Consider the following 25,958-nt stretch of genomic DNA (forward strand, 5'->3'; position numbering starts at 1 on the left):
TAAGCAGATTTTCTACGATTTCTTTTTCTTTTTATTGGGATATTCAAAAATAAAAAACAAAAAAAAAAATAAAACACCGAAAATAAATAAAAAAATAGACAAAATATATTTACATATATATATATATATATATATATATATATACATATATATTCTGCATTGACAGTTAAGAGGAAGGTAGACATTTAACGAAATTTAACGCACTTACGAAAATAGTCTCTCCTTCTCTCTCGCCTTCTTGACATGGGCAACTGGCTGCTTATTAACCAGCGGACATATCGATTGAATGAACGAATGAATGAATGCACAATCGTATGACCAGCATTATGTGATTGGCATTTTATAAATGCAATTTGTATTGTAAATGCAACGGACAGAGGTACGAAAATAAAAAATTCAAAAACAAATGTAATGGCGAGAAATAGTTAAACGGCTGACAGACGGCATTACCGCTTACCACCACTTTTTTGCTTATTTGTTTCTACCTTTAAGGTAATCACTCTCTCGAGGGGATAAATGAATTATTGCATGCGTATTTGTGTGTAAACTGTAATCAAGTTGAATAATCGCTGCCCAAAGAGATCAATGGTTAGTTATAAACCGATGATATGTGGCCTCTAAGGCCTTTTCTTAATATTCCCCATTAACCTTTGTTTAAGCCGAATTAACTGACATCTTTAACTTATGGAAAACGGAAACACGTCAAGCGTACAATCATTTGAGTTAAGCGTACAGAAGCTTAAAAAGATTTTATTATGTTTTTCTTTTCATTTTTCTCTCTTCTTAATAACTAAAAAGAGAAAATGGAAACAATTCGTGTTTAAGTTAATTTTCAATTGCAACGTGCTGTTAAAAGAGAAAAGGAAAAGACAATGCATTGATTGTTTTCGTTAATTAAGCAAATAAATCTCAAAAAGTGTGTTTACGGCCGGCCTGTGAAGTTAACTTTTTTTTGAATAGCCATTCGTCAGAGTTACCACACGAAGAAAGCTGCCGCATGTGCGGCTAAGCATCAGCCGTTTATGGCAAAGAGAAAATACAAACATTTATTCATCGTAAACTTTTCGCTACAAATGTTTACTGAAAGAAATTTTGCCTTCAAGGTTTTTCATCAATAATAAAATGAATGAAACGACCACTTTTAGTAATGAAGCGGCTTTAAAGCTACACACACTACTCTAACATGGAAAATCATGATTCTCTATATAATCATGTGAGGATTTGCTATGGATCAAAGCTATTATTAAACTAATTAACAGATTAATTAATTTATCTTCTTGCAAAAAAAAAAAAAATAGTAACAAGAGCATCTTTCAGTTGATAAATAGTATTCTATATCTTGTTTTGTAATCATATGCTGTTTAGTAACTTATACTTTTAATTTGCTCGGAAAATTTCAGATCAAAAAAATTCAATGCCGTTTGGAGCTGCATTCCAACAAAGCCAGATCACTACATGGAGCATTAAAAGTTCCATGCACTTGATTTCGTTATGTAAACTATAGAAAAAAAAAAAATTTTTAATCTCTCAACTAATTCGAGCGATTGTCTACTAACTTAAGGTTTCACATGATAAATTTTTCGTAGATCAGCAAGAGCCATGTGATGCTCTACGGGTTTGAGTCGAATAAGAAGTACGTGAATAACCTAGAAAACCCTAGAAAGTTTTCGTTGTTTTTTTTTTTCTTTTTTGCATGGCATCCGTCCATCCATCCATATTGCAAAACCGGCTACTATACGTTCGGAGCAATCAACTGAGAAGTACCGGACCATGCGACTTGCTCGCCAAACTCGACCTGTTCCAACTGACATTTGTGTTCGCCTCGATGAGACAGGCACTTAGTGAGCAGCGCTTGACTTCTTAAAAGTCCACAATCATCAGGTGTGATAAATATTATCGTTTTTTTCATTCTCACATGATAAGCGCGTACTTTCTACAAAACAATTCCCGTTTGAAAAACACAAACCTGATAACAATAAAGATTTTAAAAAGTCATTTAATCAGTATTCAGTGGTTTTTTGTGAAATTGCAAATAAAAGAAAACAACAATAGCCCATGAAGATGACCGATATTCTACTGACTGACAAGTTTCAAATTAATAGTTTGCCCTAAGTCATGGTCTGTCCATGAAATATACGAAAAATAAAAATAAGTTAATTTCATTCGTTTATAATGCATTTTATGTCTTCAGTTTGATCATCCTAAGCACGTAGCACATATTGTATCGATAAAGTCTAGACTGGAGAAATATTTATTTTAACATGTAACTTAAAGAGAGAATTCCAATATATTTTCTGTTCATTTTTACAAATAGCTACAAAAAGCATGCGCACTATGTCAACGTAAGATTACACGAAATGAATATTCAAAGGGGTAAAAATATTTTCTAAAATTATATTATTTAAGTCATTTAACTGTCACTAAACGAAATAAATTCCAAATAACGTCATACTTTTAAATAATAAATCATTTATCTAATCATTTGAATAAAACTTTCTATATTATAAATAAGGTTGACGGTATACTACTAATCACCGCGTAGGCACACGAGTACATGTCCAGATATTCACAAAAACAATCGTTCCGTTGACTTTTACAAATTTTACAAAATCCGTTAACAGTCATTGGTCCGAAAAATCCCGGAGTGTTTCAGCAGGAACGCCATTTATATCCAGCGGTACGGAGTTGGTTGCATAGCTGAGAATTACTATTAAACTAGGAGATAATTGAAGGCAGACAACTGAAGGCTATAACTAAACCATTACTTCCTCTAAGTTTTTTAATCAAATCTTATATCGATATCAGTACGATTTTCATCATTGTTACCTACACTTTTCAAGTACCTACACTTTCAAGTCCAAGTGATTTGAAAAATTTCAAATTCGTCAGCTTTTCGTACCTTCACTTGTTTCGTTTGCGTTTGCTTGGTATCTTCTTGCTGCTGCTTACCTACCCGCGATTTTATTCTCAGTTTTTAGTTTCTTTCCTACTGTTTAATTTTAATGCGTGAGAGAATCCATTAACCGTCTGTCAGGCTAAATGTACATAAAATGTTCAAAAAAGGTCCGCAAATTCATTGCAAAAGAATTCCGATTTTTTCTTTAGCTTTCAAAAAAAAACGAAGGTAATAATCGTTATCGTATATGATATAAAAATTATTTTAAAAAATGAGTAACAGAGGGATAAATGGAATGCAATTTCCTCTTTACACTTATTACAAGGCCCAAGTGATGATTATACCACATATAGGAAATACGTTTATAGCAAGAAGGATGGAGTTTACTGTATATTTATTGGTGAAACTTTATTGATAGTATTTACGGTAACCGTGTAGAGGGACAGAGAAAAGCCGTTTCTTCCAGCGTGTGGTACATTAGAGCCAGTAAGCGAAAAATTACTCGAGTTCATATCCAGGGAATTCCTAGGGGGTAATGTGTACTCAAAAGCTCACAAACGAAGTCTTCCATGGCATAAGTATATGAGCCATTCTAATCTGAAATTGGCTTGAAGCAATATGCTCAAGAAGGCGTTATGTCCAGTTATCGAGGTACTTGTTTTCTCTTGCAATTTTTTTTCTTTTTTATTTAATCGCTTTAAATCGTTTTCTGCCGAAAAGGCTCTTTGCTTTAGAGGAAGTGCTACGCGAAGAACTAGCCGACTCAAACTGCTTTCGGGACTACGACATCAATAAGTTCTAAAAACGCTGTGATAGAATAATTATGTGTAAGGATGCTCTATAGTGACTTTTTCGCAAGGGAGAAGATTTTGAGACAAACGCCCGCCCCCACTACTTCTTAATTTGTTTTGTACTTTTTTCACGTTCCTCCTTTCTTTTCTTCCTTCCTTCCTTTGCTTTCCATTATGCTTGCCTTACTTCAAGCCTCTCGTTTAATTGACTGCTTTATCTTTTTCTCGTTGACATTTGTTTTCTTCGTCATCTACAAATTCATAGAAAGTAGCGCACACTTTTTTAGTCACGTACTCACTTCTGAGCTTTTTTCTATTCTCGTGAAAAAGCAGGGCAAAGCAAGGCGAACACAAGAGTTTGATCCTTAAAAAGGAAAAAATAGAAAAAAGTCGACTATGAACCCAAAGTTCATAGACTTTTTTTTTAAATTTCTCACCATGATTGGAAATTGTGCACCGCGCGAAGCCCACCAGCATAAAGAAGAAGATGGATAAGACTAACTAGCAGTTTATTCTTCTATAGGCCTTTTTCGACCCTATACATAACTCCGTTAGGAAAGCCGCATTCAAAGAAAGCTTTTTTATTATTATAAGGAGGTTATATTGTCTCGCTAAGTCGGAGTGACTTTCAATTTTATTTAAATTAATTAGGCCAGGTGTCGATACCGTTTATATAAAAATAGTCTTTGTGCTTTCTTCACACAGCTTAAAATTCTATTTGCAATTTTTCACATAAGATCGTATATCTATCTGTCTATCTGAATGCTGATTCAATCGTTATGCATCTCTCAACTTGTCGATCGAATTCGCTTTAAAATCAATAACATTTTAATTATCAGCAACTTTTCACTGACGAGATACAAACACTTTAGAAATGAATAAAAACAATTCCTCAATTAAATTAAATATTTCAATATCCACTTTATTGCTAATAGCTTACAAAAGTAATAATAATAATAAACAACGACGTACTAACGATATATATATTTGCAAACAAACATGTATACAAACGCGTTATTTATTATTTGACATTTAATTATATAAAAACAACATAACACAAATTCTTTTCTAAATGAAAATTTTTAATGCAAAAAAAGAAAAAAAAAAAAAAAATTGCGTCGTTAATTAAATGAAAAAATTAAACAAAAAAAATGTATATATTTTTTGTTTTTAAATCGCCGCTCTGCTATAAAAATCTTTACTTTATTTATTTGTGGTTATTACTATTATTAAATTGAACGATAAACGAGAGAGAGAGAGAGACTGGGGAATAAGTGACAAAGTACCAAAACGAGTGATTTATAACCGAATATTTTAAAGTGATTAGTATGCAGTGCCAGCAGTTTCTGTTGAGACAAACTTTACGTAAAAAACAAACTATAGCTAAAAAAATATTAAAAAAAGGAAAATAAATAAATAAATAAAAAAAAATCCGAAAGAAAAAAAAACTTTAATGATAATGTTAACTACTACTAGTTTTGCTTTTTTTGGGTGGATATCCGGTTATTTCAGAAAAGTAAACAACTAATAATAATATTAATGATTTTTTATTTTTTTTTTTTTTTTTTCTTTTTTTTTTTTTTGCTTATAATGTCAGTTTTTGCAAAAGCAGTAAATTTTTATTACCTAAATAATGCCATATAGGGGCAATTGTTTTTCCCAAATAACTCTTAATGGATTTAGTTAATTAAATTTTATATGCAATGTTAATAAAAATGATTTAAAGTTTTTTAAAAATAATAATAACAATAATAATAATAATAATTTGTGTGAATAACAAGGTTACACAAGACTATTCTTAAAACTTGAGACCAGGTGTTAGTCAGATTGAAATTTTTATGCTGTGGCAGAAAATACTTTTAAACGAAAGGTACATCGGTCCATTTTAAGAGGTAATTTCTTAAAATTTTGCAAAATTCAAACCCAAGTAGAAAGCAATTTTCACTCTACTTAGCTTACGCCAATAGTAAGAGAGAAACTATTTGCGAAGGCTTTCTAACTTTAACCAACATGCAAGAAGCACTAAAGTTCTGCTTAGTGTGAACTTTTTATTATGCTACAATATATATATGTATACACGATACTTTATTCATAGAAATTATTCGCTGGAACTTTTGCATTACTGTACAGTATACAATACGGTGTACGTGACTTTACCAAGTAGTTTTTTTTTCCAATTTAATAATTATTTATGTACATGTGGTTTGCTAATAATTATACACATATGTGCACAAATCTTAAATTGTTATTATTATTATTATTATGCGGTATTAGGTCATTATTTGTGTGGGTTTGTGTGTGTTTGCGTGTTTGCATGTTTACCATTCAATTACAAACTGATTACGGAAAGCTCAAACTCTTGAAGAAGATGAAAGTAAGCCAACATTCACTTGAGGTTTACGGACAGTGCACATTGTAGGGCGGAAACGATTCTTCACTTTAGACTGCACGTAATCTCAAATCAATAATCTCCCAATATTTACGATATGATATTTTTAACATTCATTTGTATTTTATCCATTATTGCAGAAAACGCCTTTTAGATGGTGACGAAGCTAGAGCTAAAGTTTTGAAGCACTCTATGTGTGTGTACAAGTAACTAAGTTAACTTCCTAAGATTCCTAAAAATCCTCTTTAGTGGAAGAACATTTATTTTCGCTCAAAATTTTTAATCGCACGCTTCAGAGGAAGTACTGTTTGTCAATGCGAAGCTTCCTTTTCCATTCAACCATTAGACTAGGGAGTACGAAGCTCACAAAAGACATGTAAGTTACCTCCCTCGTTCGTCTTGTTTTCTTTTTTGCTAAGTCTTGCTTAAATCTGCAAAAAGCAGTCCCTAAAGCTCGCTCGTGTTAGCAATATTGGACAAACTTTTCAGTTTTTAGTTAATCGATAAACCTGCTTTATATCTCGAGCAGTTCCTATTGGTTGCTGGTATTAGGACTGTGAGGAAAACGTGAGGCTCATGGTCAAAGGGCGAACATTTCTACACCAGCTGCCGTGTAATTTGGTTGAAAAACTATCACCATGAAAACAAGTACATCAAGACCTCGAATATATACAGCGAGAGTTGTAAACCGACTATACCCATGAGTAGACGGTGAGATAGGTCGATGATCGCAGCTTCAAATCCCCGTGCGGTGGAGCTTGTTTAGTTGTAGTGTAGTAGTAGTGAAGGCACGCACTAGGCTTCAGGGACATGCTATCCCGCTCCTTTCTGGCCGTAATCGTGTTACACGTTTAGGGAATATAAAAAAAGAAACAAGCTGTGTAGAAGCATGATGAAAAAAAGTGATCCAAGCAATCGAGCCCTGAAACAGTGACAAACCATGATGAAGAAATAAAATAAATAGGTGCAAACAAGGCTCTGCTTGCTTAGGCACTATAAAAGCTTCAGTCTCTATACCTTACGAGCTTTGTGTGAAGCAAAGGAAACAGAGGTCGAAACATGCGTACATCGATTTCTTTTATGAGGAATGACTGCTTTCAGGGTTACAAAGTAAGTTAAAAGGAGTGACTCAAGATGTTGAGACCCTAAACAGGAGCAATACTAAGAAGACGAAAGAACATAAATGCAAACGAATGGCGATCTTAATGCTTACTCTCTCTATAGAAATATTGATCTCCACCACAAATATTGCGATCTCTGAGCACCGTGAATCCACTTCACTTGGAAAATGAGTGCAACCTGTGCATTAATTTCATTTATAAGATCTGATTTACTCTAGTGGCAAGATAGTCTCTCTCCAGGTTTACTTTCTGGGAGCTGACCTTAGCTTTGGAAAAGTAATGTTCTTCTAAGCTTAAACAAATGCATTCCTTAAACAAGTGCATTCGGTGAAAAAAACAAAGTCGAGGAAAAAGGTTTTGTTTTATTTTGTTTGATTTTCTCGATTTTTCTCTACTTAGTTTAATGAAAAATTCCAAAGTTAAAAGTAAATTGAGATTTTTTACTTTTATACAGAATCTGCGAAATGGAAGGAAACCAGACGGAGAAATTAAACTAAATTGATTTACATTTCACTTTGGATTTCATTTGAGTCGCGGTTTTTTGCATGTTTTTCAAAAATTTCTCCACGCCCCTATTTCTTCAACAAGAAAAAAAAGGAAAAGAAAAGAAAAACTCTTTACTCATTCTTCACAGATTCAACAGATAGTAAATTTTCGACAAGTGTGCGAAATCATTCCAAAAAAGAAAGAGAATTAATAAAACCGTATCATATTACACTTGTGTTACTCATAAAGTCGGGAAACTTTATGATAACCGCAACGGTCTTAATACGCGTAGAAAATCGTTACAAATAGTTGAAAATTAAATATTATCAAAGATATCATTGAAGTCGCACTTGCTAACACCGCACCGCACCGCACTAGGCGCAAATGGTCGCTTACTAAATTAATGGTAATAGAAACCGTAAGTTGCATGTTAAAAAGTATGAAGAGAACGCGAAAATTCACTAAGGATTGCGCATGTCAGTTATTTATAATGATTGCAACGCCATCTGTGTATCGCATCGCGGTGCAATTAGTCATAGATGTGTAGAAAGACTATAGCATACACTACGAAAAATTCCATATGAAAATCGATGAAAATGATTAAAATATATATGAAAGAAAAGTGAAGGAAAGGAAAGGAAAGGCTTTGCAAGCCCTTATAATTTATTAGTTAATTTATTTAGTTTTTCAATATATTTTCTGTAATTTAGAAATGGTTAAAAAAGCCTTAAGCATTTTACATAAAATATATAAATTTTTTTTTTTTTGCATAGAAAATATGTGTCGATGAATGATTAAGTGTGCGCAATAACAGCATGAGGTCTGAGTCATTTAATTGCCTTCGCTGCACATAGAGAGCGTTGAAAAAATGAAGAGCAAAACAACTAAAAAATTACACAAAAAGAAAAAAAAAAAAATTCGCACATATTTGTGAGGTAATGAATAGAAAGAAATGATCAAAAAAAAAAAAAATATATATATATATATATATAGAAACCTGCAGCCTTGTATGGTCTTGTAATGTTTCACCTTGGCTCTGGTTAGCTGTCTGACTGGCTGACTGGTTGGTTCGTTGGTTGCTTGCTTAACTGACTGCTGGTCTTGTTTATGACTTACTATTGCTGGTCAATAGAGTGTCGGCTTTATTTTCTATTTAATTTGTTTTTATTTATTTTTTTTAGTTTTACTGAGAGAGCGGCTACAACACAGCTATCACAACTAGACTAAGATGATATTCGTTGGCTGGGGGGCATTTGCAACAGGTAGCTGCAACAAGCATTTTTCGCCGACAAGACTGTTGCAACGTTGCCAAAGAGACACTTAACCCGTCGCTATGCCATGTAATGTGATGGTAGATCCCATTAACAGTCAAGTGTTAGTTAGCGTTTCCTTTTCTTTTTGTTTTTTTTGGTACAAGCAAGCATACACAAGGCTGAGGCTATATGTCTAACACTTTGTATTTACATACATGAGTGTGATTAATACGTTATTGGCCGCCAGGAAAATTAATTCACCGCAACCAATGTTTTTCAGCACGCTTTTACTCTATCGGTCCACGGCTGCTGAACTAAAGTTGATTTGTTTTTACCTCGTAATCTGGCAATTCATCGACAAATTTTCATTTCATTTCGTTTTAATTTCCACATGTTTTACCGACATGAACACACACACACAAATTTATTAATACTATCCTCTATGCCAGACGTGCAGAGACACATATCCATTAAATATGCAAATTTTTTTTCTCTTCCTTGGTGGCGTTTTTATTTTTTTTTTCCTCAATTTCTTTTTTCTATTATTTTGATGTATGCTTCTTGTTTTATTGGTCATGTAAATATCATTTAATTTTCGTTTATTTATGTTTAACCATATGTGCCGGGGTCATAAAATACAATTATTTTACAAATTTTGCGATTGCTTTTAATTGGCTTGTGTGCAGCATATAGCCTTGTGTTTAGCTCTCTTTATGTACCGCCTTATTATATTATATAAATTGATATGCGTATGTGAGACTTTCACGGAAACCAGTGGTTATATTACTTATTCAAAAGGCAACGGTCTTTAAAAATTTCTTTCAAATCTTTGAAAATTTGCTTATAATTTTTGCAACTGCTCGTCCGCGGTTAATATAGAAAACTATTTGTACCCTATACCACTTGTGGTGCAAGGGTGTGTTAAGCAACGCTCAGACATATCTTTTATTAAATCTATTGATTCAGAAAATAATTCTTGTCTGTCTCTCCGTCCGTTTGCCTGTCTTCTGTTTTTCTACTCAACATACAGGCCGCATGTTAATTGAGATATTTTGATGAAATTTAGTACACTGACGTCTTTTGGCCCAAAGTCAAATTTTATTGAATGTGGTTGGGATCGATCACTTCCAATATAAAGTCTTATTTTGAAGACTTGCTATATGAATAACTGTATGGCAGTGTAGGGTATTTAGCGTTGAGCCCTGTCTACTATAATGCTTCTATTTGTTTCATGTATATTATACATATGAATATTAAATATAAATACACATAGATATAGTTTTTAATTTTTAAAACCAATCCAAAGGTTCGATTAAAAATATTCTCTTACACGCAGTTTAATGAGTAGGGTAAATATATACGATATGTAAATACGATACGTTATACGAGCATTATGCTGGACAAATTGTTTTGCCCTTAATGTTACACATCATTTAAGGATAGCAGCCAAGAAGTCAATGTAGGCCGATCATCAAAGAAGGATAGCGGCCTCATTCATTTTGTCAAAACGTTTGCAAAAACAAATCTACAAGGATCCAAAAAATTCAAATGTTCTTTACCGATATCAGATATGAAATGCATATAGAACTGTCTATCCGTCCGTCTGCCAATGTCCGTGATTTTGATTGGTTCATACGCGTAATTGCAAATGTCAGAATATCGGTTTCAAATTCGATAACACATTGATATTTCAATGGTCGAAATCGTACATACGCACAGTACAACGTAACTTGAGGCCACCTCTACAACAGTAAAAAAAAATGGATATTTTCGTCATGTTATTTATAACGTCTGCAACGCACAGAAGAAAACTGTAAGGGCCCTACAAAAGATGTATAATCCCTGTTCTTTCGTTTATCAGCGTCTGCGCGTTTCTATGGTAAACATTCAAAACGTGTAAAAACATTGGAAGTTATTGCGCGCATATTGGTTTTGAAATCGGCTAAAATCAGTCAAAGGGCATGAAAATACCTCTGTTTCCGAAACCAAAAAAAAGGAGAAAAATGAAGTTTTTTACTATCTACTTAAACCCTACAAAAAATGTAGACATAAAAATTTGCACATATATACTATGGGTGATCATAGGCAATCTCCGTAAAGAAGGAAAACATCGACCACTCCTATCCATTAGCAGAGAGTGTTGACATTTTAGTTTGTGCATTTGCGCGGATGAATGCAATGCCGAGAAAGGCTTGCGATAGACTCGCCTTTCATTATACCAGACGGACACACTTTCTGAGTCATTTTGCTGAAAATATGAACCAAATACGAACAGTATTGAAAACGATTGCCATTGAATCACTAAGGAGATGTTATTCAAATAACTGTAGAGTGATGAAGAGGGTACGTAATGGTGAGCCTTGTGTTATCATCGCCTTTTTACTTGTTTTTCTTTTTGTTTTTTTATAAGAAAGGGGATATAAAAGATTCCGCCATACCCGAACATAATCAATTAATTGTTTCATATTATTTTCTAATTCTTGCTCACAAATTGTTCGGAGCCTTAACAGTATTGTTCTCTGTCTTGATTCTTCTAAGTTGTTTAGTTCATTGAATTTTTCAACTATTAATCAATTTCTGATTTCGTTACAGAATCGTACTCCATGGCTATATGACAATGTCCAATGCTCGTGAGTTAGCATTATTAGAGAAATGGTCATCAGATGCTGTCACAATAATACCACCGCTTTCATCACCCACTTCGCCGAAGGCTACAAAATTCTGTTGCTGTCCTAATCGTAGGCGATATAATCTTAAGCAACCGAAATTGACTAAAACGTTGCACGTTAAAAATATATTCGTCGATAACGATTTTACATTCATTGATGATTCATCGTCGACTAGCGAAGAACAGGACAAATTAGATAAAACTGATGCGAATGTGAAAAATTATAAGCGCGCTGAAAGTTGGCCATGCGCTAAAAAGAAAACAAACGCAACAACATTTAATCCAACTGGAATTCAACAAATTGTCAACATTAACGACATTAGCGAGGAGCCAAGGCAAATAATAGCGACAATAAATGCAACAAGAGTTGAGCAAAAAACCACTGATGCTAATGATGATTACGACGATCTTGTCGAGCTTGTTAACAATAGCGGAAATCGTTTAGAAACGATAGATAAAAGAGTAAAAGAAAAATCACAACATTTGTGTGAAATCGGCCGGCTAGAGGAAAGCTGTCCTACCATTAGCAATAATTGCCTAACAAATCGAAGCCTATACGATGAAACGTTAACCATCCACAAAACTGTACAAGAACAAGAACCAGCGATACAAAAAATCGATATTGACGACGACTCTAAAGAATCCATTGTCACAAAGATTTCAACACAAAGTGGCAATGAGGACAACAAAGCAAAAGCATCAACAACAGCAACAACAACAACAACAGCAACAATATCAGCATCGTTTGTTACCGCAATTGAAGACGAGGAAAAGTGTGAGAATTTCAACCGCAAAACAACATCTTCAACTGCGAACTTAGAAGTTAAGTTAAAACCAACATCTAAAACGATAAAACATACAGATGAACAAACAACAACGTTAACAACTCCAATCCAAAGACTTAGCAATATAAGTGAATTTAATTCAACCATTAATTGTAAGGAAACATCGAGGAACAGTCATTGCAACAAATATTGCAACAGTAACTGTCAATTTTGCTTTAATCAAAGCTGCCGCAATTTTTGTCAACTTAAGCAAAGCCTACGAGAACCAACCGAGCCCTTTGTTAGTCGGACTAATAAAATGACAATAGCCACCATTGCGAATGTAACCAACAATAAACGTAAACGTAGTATTGGCGGTGGTGGTGGTGGTGGTGGTGGTGGTGGTGGAGTTGGTGCCGATGGCGGAGGCAGTGGTCATCAGGTCGTTGAATGTGAAAAAGGTGGTCTATCGTTGCCTCTAAATATAGAAACTCCCGCAGCCGTGTCATTAAAAACGATCAGAATGGCTGACACAATTTCACCGCCAACAACACCACTTCGCTCTCAGCCAACAACGCCTTCATCACCACTAACAACAACTGTGATTAAAACGACAATGGTAAAGCGTAGTCCTGCTAATGAATTAACAATGTCCACCGCAACGACACCAATAATAACATCGACAACACCGACCACGCCATCAACAACAACAGCAATAACAGCAGCAGCCTCATTGCCATTGACTTTGGCAGAAAGAACTGCTTTATTGGTAAATCAGGGGAATGTTCAGGATGTTGCGAAAGAAAATAATAAACCAAGTAACAAATGCGATGTGGACACACGTTTAAGTGTAAAAGAACGCATTGCAGCCTTTGTAGCGGGAAACGGTAAGATAGAGGAAAAGCAATAAAAACAAGATTTACGCTTAATTCTATTCTCATTGTGGCATAATTGATTTAAAAGTATCTTATCTATAGCTAGTTCATTATTCATTAAGAACGCGATAGTTAAGAAGCTTATGAAGCCTATAAAATATTTTTTATGAAATTTCTTTGACGACATGTCAAGGTGAGAAATGCTCCTCCAGCTATATCACAACATTAATTAACATGAGTTGCTTTTTTCTTTTTTCAATAATTCGCCTAAAGATTATTTGGTCCCGATCATCATAAACTTTACAGCAGGCAAACATTAATTGATTAACTAAATCATGCAAGAACAGGAGAATTTATCGTTAGAAGTATTTTTATGATGAAAACAGTCTCCTTTCCCCATATAATTTGAAAAGACCTTCAACGGGTTTAAAAGCAAAAAAAACTGCAGGTAGTACCATAATACTTCTTACTGAAAATTCTTTCGTAATAATAATTTGACATAAAAATTAAACTTACTGAATTTGGACCACAGAGGTCTATAATTTGAATCCCTACTCTTGTAAGGGTTCTAATCAAAAATAAGGCTTTATATGCCACTTTGAATTTTACGATGGTAATTCGTCCTTCGGATCACATAGATCTATTTTTTAGACCGCATCATGTAAGCTTAATTTTTGGCTTGTTATGACGGGACCAATTGGAAAATTGGAGTTTCCTAAATTTAGACCTCGTTGACCGTTAAATATCCTCCAACAGGAGAGCGTTCATGGAAGTTGTGCATTTATTAAGCGCAGCTAGGCCTAACACTGAAAAGAAACGAGAAAAAGCTAATACTCCTATCGAACGGGAAACGGACTATAAGAGGTAATTCGTGACCGTGTGTAAAAACTAAAGCACTTTTATGGAAAGCCCTTGGAATGTTACCTTAGCGCAGTTTTCTATTACACACAAGAGCTACTTTCTTGTTCACCAATCTATTTCTTTTCCTTCTAAGAGCTCGATAGCGTGCTACGAGCTCTCAGGCGGACTTAACCTCTAAATTTTTTAATCATAACTTTAAATGAATTGCGCACTGTCCCCCTGGTCTTAAAAGTCCGAAAATGTAATTTAAGTGTGTAGAGTATATATAATTCTATATAACCTATAAGATTTGCCATTCGGCTCTTTCCGTTCACTTGTCCCTTCGTCTGTTATTTCTTTTTACAACTCTTACAACAGCAACAATTGATACGGGCAGCGAATAATTTTGCTATGTACTTTTAGTTAGTGGCCAAAAATTCAATTTTAAAATGAACCTCGTATGTTTCAAATATGAGTCTGCAGTCGTTCAAGGCACAGTTCCAATAGAGTCCAATAGATATACAAACTACTGTGCAATTTATACATATTGGCTTGGAAGATTGCATAACAAAAATTGGCCTCCAAGCCAGTGCCACTTGCGTCTTGCATTAGCAATAGGTAACGCTGTTCTTCAACTGATGATCTACGCACATGTGAAACTTTACTTATTAAGCAATTTTCACTTAACTGACAAAGTTGAACCGAAGTTGTTCGACAATTTCTCCAATCATACGCATATTCTGTTGTATTTTGCTGTAGTCTTACTAGGCTTCAATGTTGCTCTAAATCCTTTCAATTCTGTAAGTTGCTTCGCACCTCCATATCTTTCATAATTAATTCGTTCAACATCGATTTCCTATGGGATATGGGAATTCTACCACAAGCTCTGTCTCGGGCCACCCTTTCAAATTCAAAAGAGAATTTTCTTCTTCTTTTGATCATTAGCTACGAAGTACTCTTCAATTTTAAGCAATTTTACATTTTCTAACATTTCAACGAACTTCATTAGTTTACGATTTACTTACTGCCAATGTCCAATATGTGGTGTCATTAAAATTAATGACAAGTAATTTCATTTCCAATTTTTCTTTCTTTCTCTTTCCGCTATAATAAGTTTTAAAAGAAAAGCATGCATTTTTAGCTTAGTCATTATCGATGGCGGACAATAGAGAAGTTTACATAGCAGTTTATATGTACGGATAAGCGAACAATAACAACAACAATAACAATTCTTATGAAAACCAACAATCATAGAAGTTCATTATTTTTAATATAATATAAAGCAACGCAGCGGAGATATGCTTTTTCTTCGATAAATTCACTCGAAGACACAATTCTTCACACATAAATTTTCTGCTTTAAAGAAAGCATAATAAAGGCAGAGACCAAAGCAGACGACAGACAGTAGAAAGAAGAAGAAAAAAAAAAAAACGGTCAATAACGTTAACTTAGGAAATCAAATCCAAGGCGGTATTACAAAAATAACGAGCACAAATGAAAACGTATATAAGCATATCTTCATACATAACGATCTTAAGCAGGCATATACACATATTCTGTAGTTATTTCAAGCCTCCTTAACCTATCAAAGTGTGATATAATACCCTCTTAGTTGCATAGCCAATACACATATGGGCCAGCACGTATCGATTTATAATTCGGTAATTCTTACACCACAATTTATCTCGCCATGAATGACTACTCTTAAGCAGTAAAGTGATGCTGTAAAGGCAGGCGAAAAATAAAAAAGAAGAAATCAAAAAATTGTTACAAAACAAAACGCTTTAAGGCAATCATTGCATTTTATGGGCAACATAGGCGAACAACATCGGCATTTTCAAATGTGAATCAGTTATAATAAAGAACATCTGCACAAAGTGACAAAATGACGTTTTATGCTAAATCTATGCTGTATGCACTTCACCTTCAGAACACCTTTCGTACGATACTTCATAAATATTTGCATACACGTATGTAATTTCAAAATTTAAATGCTTGCAAAGAACTGCACCCAGAAGAAAGAAAGAAATGCGCAGATATCTACTTGTTCTGCTTTTTATCGCCCAAATTGGTTTTTATGTCTCTATTCAAGCATCAAGCAAAACTACAACGCATTACTTTACTGAATCGGTTTATTGGTATTGTAAAGAAAGCTTTTCGGCTCACTTTATATTAAATGGCATAAATTATTAATATCGTGGAAGATCCTCTTCACATCCATGAATAATAAACCGATGGGCTTGGTGCTGCAGAAACTAACAATAAATAAGTAAGAAAGCAAAACAATCGTTTATGCTAACCACCTGAAGCTTTAGCTAACAATTTCTTGTAAACTTTATGGAACTGCTCAAGATTGCGTGTGCTATAGATTTTATCCGCTATACGCTGTATACCCTATAGATTGCATTGGCTACAAATTCCATTTACTAGCATTCTATCTACTATGACTGCTATGACTGGTACCTACTAGAGATTGCATTTGTTGGGGTTCACGTCTACGAACATATGACATATGCTTTGATTTGTACCTAGAAATTATACGGACGGTTTGTATCTGCAAGGAATTATAACGATCGTAGCTTGTGACCCCTAGGAATTATGTTTGCTAGGATTTGTATCTAGACGTATATTATATGTGCTTTAGTTTTTAACCACTAGGTAATAGCGGGTTTTTATTTTGTAAACTCTGTAGACCCTCTTGGTCACATCGGCTATAAATTGTATCTGCTAGGAATTATAGACCTAATATAGGCTTAGAAGTAGCGAGAAAAAGCTAATAATGCTACTGAACGCGGACCGGATTCGTGACCGTGTGTAAAAACTGTTTTGTATCTGCTACGGATAATACCTACTGTGGTTTGTATCCATTAGCGATTACATCTGCTAGGGTTTGCACTTAGATAGACGTTATATATGTTTTCGTTTGTAGCTAAGAATTATACCGGCTGTGGGTTTTATCGGCTGGGAATTATGTTTGTTCTGACTTTTATCTGGTATCAGTTGCATCCACTATACGATCTTGTCTCTGCTATATAATATATCAGCTGTAGGTTATGCCAATGTTAACCTGTGCCTGATGTGGTTTATATATATATATATATATATATATATATCTGATATAGACTATGTTATTTGCTATAGAGATTTTATAGAGGTTATGCTGGTTACAGATTACATTGTCTATAGGTTGTATCTGCGAATATTATATCTGTTATATTTTTCAAGTGGCGCAAGTTGTGTCTGTTGTCAATTCAATCTGCTTAACGCTTTATCAGCTATAAGTTGTATTGACATTGATATCTGCTAACGGTCACACACGCTGTATATATTATAATTCTACCTGTATAATTATCACTGCCTCTGCATTAGGTTGAATTGTGTGATTTCTTAGTAAAGTAGGGGCAGCGCACGACCAACTAGTGGCTCTACTGCATTTTCGTAGAACCATCGGGAAATAACTTTTGCTTCACCACGGGAAGGGCCCTAATGCACTCTTGATTGTGTTCACTATAGATGGCATCTCCTAAACGATGTATCTGCTATAAGTTTTACAACCTGCACTTTGTAACTGTAACTGATCGAGCGGTTTATATCTAGACCAGATTGTATTTGCTAGAGATTTTACCTCGCATAGTTCAAACTGGGTACAGATCGTACCTTGTATACATTATATATGGAGTAGACTGTTTACACCACAAGTTGTATCTGCTATAATTTGCATCCAGCATAGGTTCTACTTGCTGTCGATTTTATCCCATAAAGATCCCATAGATTGTTTCTTGTACGTATTATATAAGGTTGCTTCGTCCAGTGGGTTAGATTATATTTGCTCCAGGTTGTACCCTGCTATAAGTTCTATCCGTCCTCAAGACTAGATGTACATTTGCCATCATGGTTGATGGTGCATCAATGAATTTCAGCTTTTTCGCTCGGCTGTTGCGATCGTGAGCATTCCAACTATACGCAACGGCCGAACAGTAAAAGGACACGGACCTACTTATGCAATCTCTTTGATGAAAGCAGAAACTAAGAAATTTCACAGTACGCGAATCTTGCTTAGGCATCACCCTGAATGGATTGTTAAACTTTTATTCACGTGTAGGTCTGAACAAAAACTTAATATATATATATGCTAGTGAAAACTTAATAATAGAAAAACTTTATGTTTGGAACTTGTCCGTCTGATGAAATCTTGATTCACTTCGTACGTGTTGAAGGGAAATTCCATCACAAATTGTTCAATACGTATATACGCATATATTTCAACATGTTATTTTAGAAAAGTTCGTTATATTTTTTTTCATTTGTTGTGTTTTAACAAACACACAACAAACATAACAACCTATGTGTTGTAATATTTTGTAGACGACGGGGCACGTATGAGTACATTTTATGTTCATACAAAATATATAACGGAAATGATTGCTAACATAAGTTATGAATTATTTATTACAGATACATGCACATATGCACACATATTTAAAGATGTTTATACATACATACATACATACATACATACATACACGTATGCATAGTTGGATGTATGTATTTGTTGTTTAAATATATGCCCAGATTGATGTTTTGACTTTTAAATGCGGAAGACGCAGTTGTTACGCTCTACGCTTAAATAGAAAAAAAATAAATAAAAATAGAAACAAAACATCGGCAAGAAAACCAATTACATCTAACGACGAACAAGCAACCACAACTATGTTACACACCCTGTCCTGGCTAATAGATATAAATGAATATAATAAAACTAGCTTGACGACTGACTGACTGACTGACTGACTGACTGACTGAATGTCTCCGCCACTTGGAATTGTTTTATAAACCTGCACTCTTTGCCATTTCATAACAGTGGGCGTTAAACTGTGTGATTTGTGGCATAATTTGATTTGTTTAGCACCCAAACGAACAGAAACTGTAGATTTGATTAGATTGCTCCACAAACAATTATTTCATCTTTAATTATATGAATCATTCAAATAAATTATTCTTCTAGTTGGTACACGTGATGAAATGTTCACAGATTTAATTGTAAAAAACAAAAATCCAAAATGAGTCATTAATCCACGATTCAAACACATTTAGATCTGTGTCATTGAAATACGTGGAATACGTGGAAGCAAACAGAATGCGATTTCATTAGAAACAAGGTGACTAAAGTTTTTGGAAAGGAGAACAGGTGAAATGAGGAAAACGTTTCTTTCTTTTTTTTTTTTTTTTCTAGAAACGAAAAATTATAATTTAAAGTTATTAACTGAGCTTGTATCCCATTTCCCGGCTCTTGTACGACAACGATAAAAAATTACAAAAAAGGAGTGCAATCAATGTATATCTTTCACTACTCTCATAGCAGTCCAGGCATTATAGGATAACGCGGAACTCTCGTCAAGTATGTGCATATGTTTGACTTGTAGAACCACTGCTATTAACGCAAGAGATTTGTAGGCTTCGTGTGTTGAAATCATGATTAATATTTTGAAACTTTGTTAACAAAAACTCGATTAAATTTGAAAATTCGCTAAATCGCATTATAGCCCTCCGTCCACAGTTAAGTAAAGCTGAATGGAGATGGTATGATATTTAACTTGTACATCTGACTACAAAGTGCTGCCAAATCGCTTAAGCACATGATTGGAAATATATACGATACAAAATGTGAAAGTTACGATCTAGAATGCAATCGAATATCGTACACAAACTAATCTTGAATCTAAAGACAACTCAGCGCGAGCTGAATGCAACCTTTTTCAGCTTTCGATTGAAGCTGACGTCTATATCTCTAATTCTTATATTGATTAACAGTTTGTTAATAGTTTATTAATAACAATTGTTAATTATAAGACAATGAACTGATAATTGCTATTAATTATAAAATATTAGTATATAAATGAAAAAAAAAAAAAAAAAAAAAAATACGATTCTATTTTGCTGTTTCGCTAATGCAAATGAGTGTTACAAACGTTGCTCTCGTGGTTAGTCGAAAATTGTTTGCATTTAAAGAAAAAATTCCAAAAACCGTAACCAATTAGAAGTGACCACTTAACGCTTTACAGTTGAAGAAAAAACTGTGGCGCCTCTTAGTCAGAACGCTGTGACTTAGGATCGCTTGAAATGAAGCAGCAGTCCATTGTCTCGCCATCTGTCTAATCTTCGTACGGATGCCTACCGAACAAAAAGAAGAACACGATATACTCTAATCAAAATAGAGGACTAATCGTCTAACGATTAATAATAAAAATAATTTCCCTGCAGTTTATAGAAACAAGGGAAAGGAAATCTATTAAAAGAAATATTACAAGTAGAAAAGATGAAATAACTTTACAAGTTAATAAAAATAGCTCATCGCAATATTATAAGAAGAGGTGAAGGTCGGTTATTCCGTGTACGTATAACAACCGAAACGATCTGGTAAAGCAAATAACATTAACTACTAATAAACCATAATTTGTGTTAATAAACTACATATTGCTTCTCTCATAAATTCCCTTAAAAAAGAGCAAAGAAAAAAGTCATAATCTTCGGCACAATTGTAAAGTACCCTAAGACGAAAAATTCACTTTATTCAAGTTTACGGTTGGTTTGTTTACATGTAAGCTTTTTTTTTGGTTTTGCGTTTCTTTTTTTTGTTTTTTTTTTCAATTTTCAGAATATTGCTAGAGGGCATCGTTAAAAGGCATCGATGCATTGATGCATTGATGAGGTGAACAGAAACGCTATAAGTTAATGATGAGCTCTTAGAAGTGGATCTTCTTACGCTGCAATAAAAGATGTGATATAAGATAGTAGCGAAGCCCAAGTGCTTGTGATAGTAAACAAGTTTGGTTGCGTTCCTTCATACATTCAATGTCTTCCACATTATCTGTCAATCAATGCATTAAACGTTAAATAATGAGGGCATCTACAAACTCCCCAAAGAAATATGTCTACCGAAAAAAGAAAACAAAAATCAAAAAAAAAAAAAAAAGCAAAAAAAAGGGTGTGGTGCTTAGCTGTACTACGCAGTAGATGATTATCTGGCCGTGTTACAGATCACGTCGCTTCCTTTTGCTTTTTTAAGTAGAATAGCAAGCAAACTGATATTATTTTACCGCTTGGTCTTTTTTGACGTTACACAATACATCTCATTATTCTCTGAATGAATATTAAGGCGCGTGCGTGTGTGTTCGTTCACATAGGTTGCTTTTAGATGTTTTCTCCAAGGTTTTCTATTAGGTCCCTAAAAAAATCTTTTAGAAGATAATTAATTATATTTTCTTTTAAATTATCAAACAAAGCCGTTAGTTGCGGTTATTTAAAGCGTTCGTCTATTTTGTTTTGTTTTGTTTTGTTTTTTATTTTTCTAAAGAGATTTCGCCTCCACTGATATAAATGATTTTTTATTTTGGTTTTTATGTTGTTTACCGCTCGTTTTTTTTTTTGTATTTTGTATATGTTTCTCTCTCGCTTTCTCTCTCTCTCTCTCTCTCTCTCTCTCTCTCTGTCTCTCAATCTATCTCCCTATCTATCTATCTTTTTCTCTATCCATTTCCACAATTTGTAAACCACAGCCATTTAATAGCAATAAATTTTCCCTACCAGTCTTCAATTAGTAGTAGAAAGAAACAGATTCATCGTTTGATATGAAACTTTTTTTTTTGTTTTGTTTTTCTCTTTTAGATAGTGCCAAAGATTTTGTTGGAAAATTTGTTAGCAGCTTAAAGTTTAAGCTGAAAGTGTTTCCTTGTTTGACTTTTTCTTTTTGTTTTTTCGTTTTTCTGCTTAATATTCCATCGAGTTAGCACACAATGTTCGCCACAAGGACAATAATATCTATTAGATCTTTTCAATGACCTTTAAATCATGGTGAAATAACAGTTGTTAACAATATTATCTATGTCTGTCTGTCTGTCTGTCTGTCTGTCTGTCTGTTTCTTTTCTGTCTTTACTTAAAAATGAATGTTGATTATTGTCGTTGATAAACAAAGGAGATAATAATATTTTCTTGTTTTATTTTTATATATATAACTTTTTTTTAATTCGGTTGGTTGTTTGTGCTCTTTATGGTATAATCGGATAACAAGTGTTGTTTGCAGAAAAAGCCATAAACATTTTTTCTTTTTTTTTTTTCTCTTTAGGCAAATTATATAAAAGTTGGTCAACATGAATTTGCATACATACAAGCATACGAGAAAAAACGAAAACGTGTTTTTTTTTTTTTTTTTTTTTTAAATTGGGTTAAAATTCTTAGATTATGAATTTCTGAACAAATGTCTCAAGCTATTTTTAAATAAAATATTTTTCGCTTATATTTGACAGAACGTTCACTGAAATCATATCTTTTTTGCTTGACAACCTATTTGTTAAACAACCTAGTGAACCATACATTATTTGTAGATTCAAACATTTTCTGGTTCAGGCTTCTAAAGATCCGCTTCCTGGTGTCTTCTCTGCCAAAATGAAACGAAGAACATATATATTGAACTTTGCTTAGGCTTACGCGGGCGTTTCTGAAACGCGCTCTTCCTTTCCAAAATTCTGTTTTTTGTTAATGTTGTTTTTGTTAACACACATTATGTCTATTTAAAAAAAGATGAACCTTTCGACTTTTTTAAAAACTTTCGAAAAAAATTTAACTGTTTTTCTAATAAAATTCGTTTGGATCTTTAGTACGAGCGAAGGCCATTGAAATGCTTCTGAGTTCAGCTCAACTATTATTCTGGCATAACTGGACCAATCGATTAGTTGGATTTTACCGGGAAAACGTAGCATCACTCGTAAATATTGGTAACTTTGAGAAAACGTGTTATGTGGATATTAGAAAACCCTCTCAGAGAACTAAATTGTCTTTTTCTTATAGTGAAATTAAATGAATTTAACGCAGGCGAAGAGGAGCGAAAAAATTAATTGGATTGTTCCAGGAGGCGTTACTGCATAACGGCTGAAAGATAAGTTAAGCTGTTATTTTACTGCAATCACGTTGCTCATTTTGTTTGGACGACATTGGATCATAGAGATAAGAATCCGTTGTGTTAAGACCAGCGATTTTTCTAAAACATTCCGGCGAATTGTTTAACTCACCTACTGCCCTTATTAACTTTTCTTCTTTCCCTTTAACTGGCTCTTCAGAATTTTAGCACACAATCGCCAATAGGATTAAGCCGACTTGGCTGATTGTGATCTTCAAGTTTAATCTAAGCAAGTTACTTGTTTACTCGTTGATTAGATTATCACAACCATTTGCAATTGATACTTGGTTGTTGCTTGTCTGCGGAATCAAAATTTTTATTTGCAGTCTTAGCTCACTTACGCGTGATCGTGATCTCTGCTTCCAATTTAGACAAACTTATCTACTCTAACATTATCTGAAATTTTTTTTGATGGGTCCAATCACTCAGGGCATGTCTTCTATCCGCATAGCGCGGTGGCGCTAGAAAGAAGTAAGAAAAGAGACAGAAATAAGTTAGTCGTGGCAGGCTTGCTGGTGTGCACCCAATCAGTAAGTGTGATCCCTTTATCGTTTGAGCACCAAAGTAAACTTCACCGAAGTTTATGAGATATGAACGAGCGGACACGGACTTGACAGTCGGTTTTCTTACCTGCCCGGCTTCTTATGGGGATTATACGCAAATAAACACCAACACGAAGATGGAATGCTAGTTTTTACTTGATTTTTGCTCTTCGCAAGGTAGATGGATGGTTTAAGGCGATAGCTTCTCTTCTATTTGCCCTCACACGAACAAGTTTTTTCAAGTCTTCCTTTGTTAACTTTTACCTATGAGCACAAAAGTGGCTACTTTCTTCTCGTGAGGAGAAGTGCGATAGGCTTTAATTTATTGCAGTCTATATGTGAATAAACCTCGCTTATTATTTCTTGTGAGCTTTCCATTATATCCGAGAGTAAGACTGTTCTATTATTACGTATTGTCGAAGTTTTACTTGAATAATAAATGTAGCAAAGCATATGTAAAACGAGCTTTCATTTGTTACATTAGAAATAGGCGACAGACAAACGTTATTCGATATCTTACTTGGTTGCCCTTGACCGAAAAGTTGAAATAGCATTTCGATCGGTCGCTTACAAATCATTTTTATACCATTATTTGAAAGTCTTTGCTCAAATATTAACTACATTTCCATTGAGCATTCTTTTCAACTAGAACACACATTTGGCGCCATTGAATATTAACAAAAATTAATTTGTCACTTATTCAAAGGCCAAGCGTTCTTTTGTGCTATTTTAGGATTTATATATATACCATACAACTGTTGTAGTAGTTTTCAAATTCAACTCATACGAAACTTTTACTACGAATTTTATATTATGAGCAATAAATCATGACTACCCTCACACCCTTTGATATCATTTATATGCCTGACCGTCGCAATTGAATAATTTTCACACACTATCTGTAGCCATAAATCTTCCGAATTCTAGAAATACCGAAAATATACGAAATTCATTGAATACTTATGACAGCCCAACAATGACCAGCGTCGGCAGTAATGATAGTTACCTGAAAAATACAATGAAAGAAAACATTTTTAATTCTTAAATGATTTATGCGCGAATAAGTTCAAGTAATATATATATATATATAATATAATATAATATATATATATATATATATATATATATACGTTTATTTTTATATGTACGTATTATGTATTTGTATAAAAACCAGGAAAAGAGATAGATCTTCAAAGATTGACCTATAAGCGCGAAGGAAATACTTTCAATACAAAAATAAAAAATCATAAATTCAAAAAAAGAAAAAATGAAAGCAAAAAAAATTGAAAAGATAAATATTTTTGTTACTTGCATTCATAGTGGTTTCATAGCACAGCGTTATGCATGTATGTTAAACGAAACGTTTCATAGCTTCATATTAATTCGTAAGTATAAGTGATTTGATTGTGCCTGCGTGAGCTCATTTAGGATTAAATGATATAAGAAAAATAAAAGCAACATTCTCTCCAAAAAGTCAAACAGCTTGCCGGTCAAGCCGTATTATAAAGTAAATGAATTACGGTTACGTTCATGTACGCATGAATACATTTGTATGCAGGCAGGCCAGGCAGGCGGGCAGGCATAAGTTTTCATACGATTTGGAAACTTGTATACAATTTCTAGGCAAATTGTGTTACACAATATTTAAGCAGTGATCGTAAATCACGCAGACCAACAAGTATAAGCTCTTTAAATGATTTAATATGTGTACAAAGCGGAGAGCCGGTCAAACCCGCATCACATGCGTTATATGGTTACATAGTAGGCAGAGTAATATTTTATTTATTTATTTAGGCATACACCTTCAACACTTACAAGATTGCTTGGCATTTTGAAAGCTTGCGAAAATTTTGAGCAAAAAAAAAAAATGTTAAAAAAGCATTGGAGCACTAAACAAAAGGAAAAGAAAGAAACCGGGAAGAAAATGTGTACTTGGGAGGTCGTTTCGTGATTATATTGATGACAATGATAGCCCCGTTTAACTTATCAACCATTTATTTGGCAATTGCGTAGACAAACAAGAAAAATCGTATTCATCATCAAATTAGGACAAAGAAATTTCATAACATTTCCTTCACGAAGAGCTCGATTGGCAGTCTGTTGCTACAATTTTGACACTGAATTCTTAACCGTATTTAGCTGGTAACTTCAAATAGTCTTCAAAGTACCAAAGCAATGGTTAGTATGTGTTTTTAAATTCTCAAATGGTCGTCATATAAAATGATTTCAGAAAAACTTTTATTATAATTAACTGTGATATTTCAATTCTGAAATTAAACCTAACAACATTTGGCGGCATCTGTGTAATTTTGATGCTATTCTATCAGGTTGCTCGGAAAGCCATTTCATATTTTTCCAAGACTTAATAACATTTGAAGG

General features: G+C 33.8%; 1 protein-coding gene across 1 annotated transcript in view; it reads left to right on the plus strand.

Moving 5' to 3' along the window:
• LOC119640124 overlaps nt 1-16,269 on the plus strand; it is a 149,174-nt gene extending 132,905 nt beyond the window's left edge. Inside the window, exons 5-6 of the mRNA XM_038037959.1 lie at nt 8,865-9,057; nt 11,529-16,269. Coding sequence (XP_037893887.1) covers nt 9,017-9,057; nt 11,529-13,278 — 1,791 coding nt within the window. The 5' untranslated portion in view covers nt 8,865-9,016 and the 3' untranslated portion in view covers nt 13,279-16,269. The remainder of the gene's footprint in view (nt 1-8,864; nt 9,058-11,528) is intronic.
• Nucleotides 16,270-25,958: the final 9,689 nt, after the last annotated feature.

Source organism: Glossina fuscipes, unplaced genomic scaffold (genome assembly GCF_014805625.2).
Source record: "Glossina fuscipes isolate IAEA_lab_2018 unplaced genomic scaffold, Yale_Gfus_2 115, whole genome shotgun sequence".
Classification (NCBI taxonomy): Eukaryota; Metazoa; Arthropoda; class Insecta; order Diptera; family Glossinidae; genus Glossina; species Glossina fuscipes.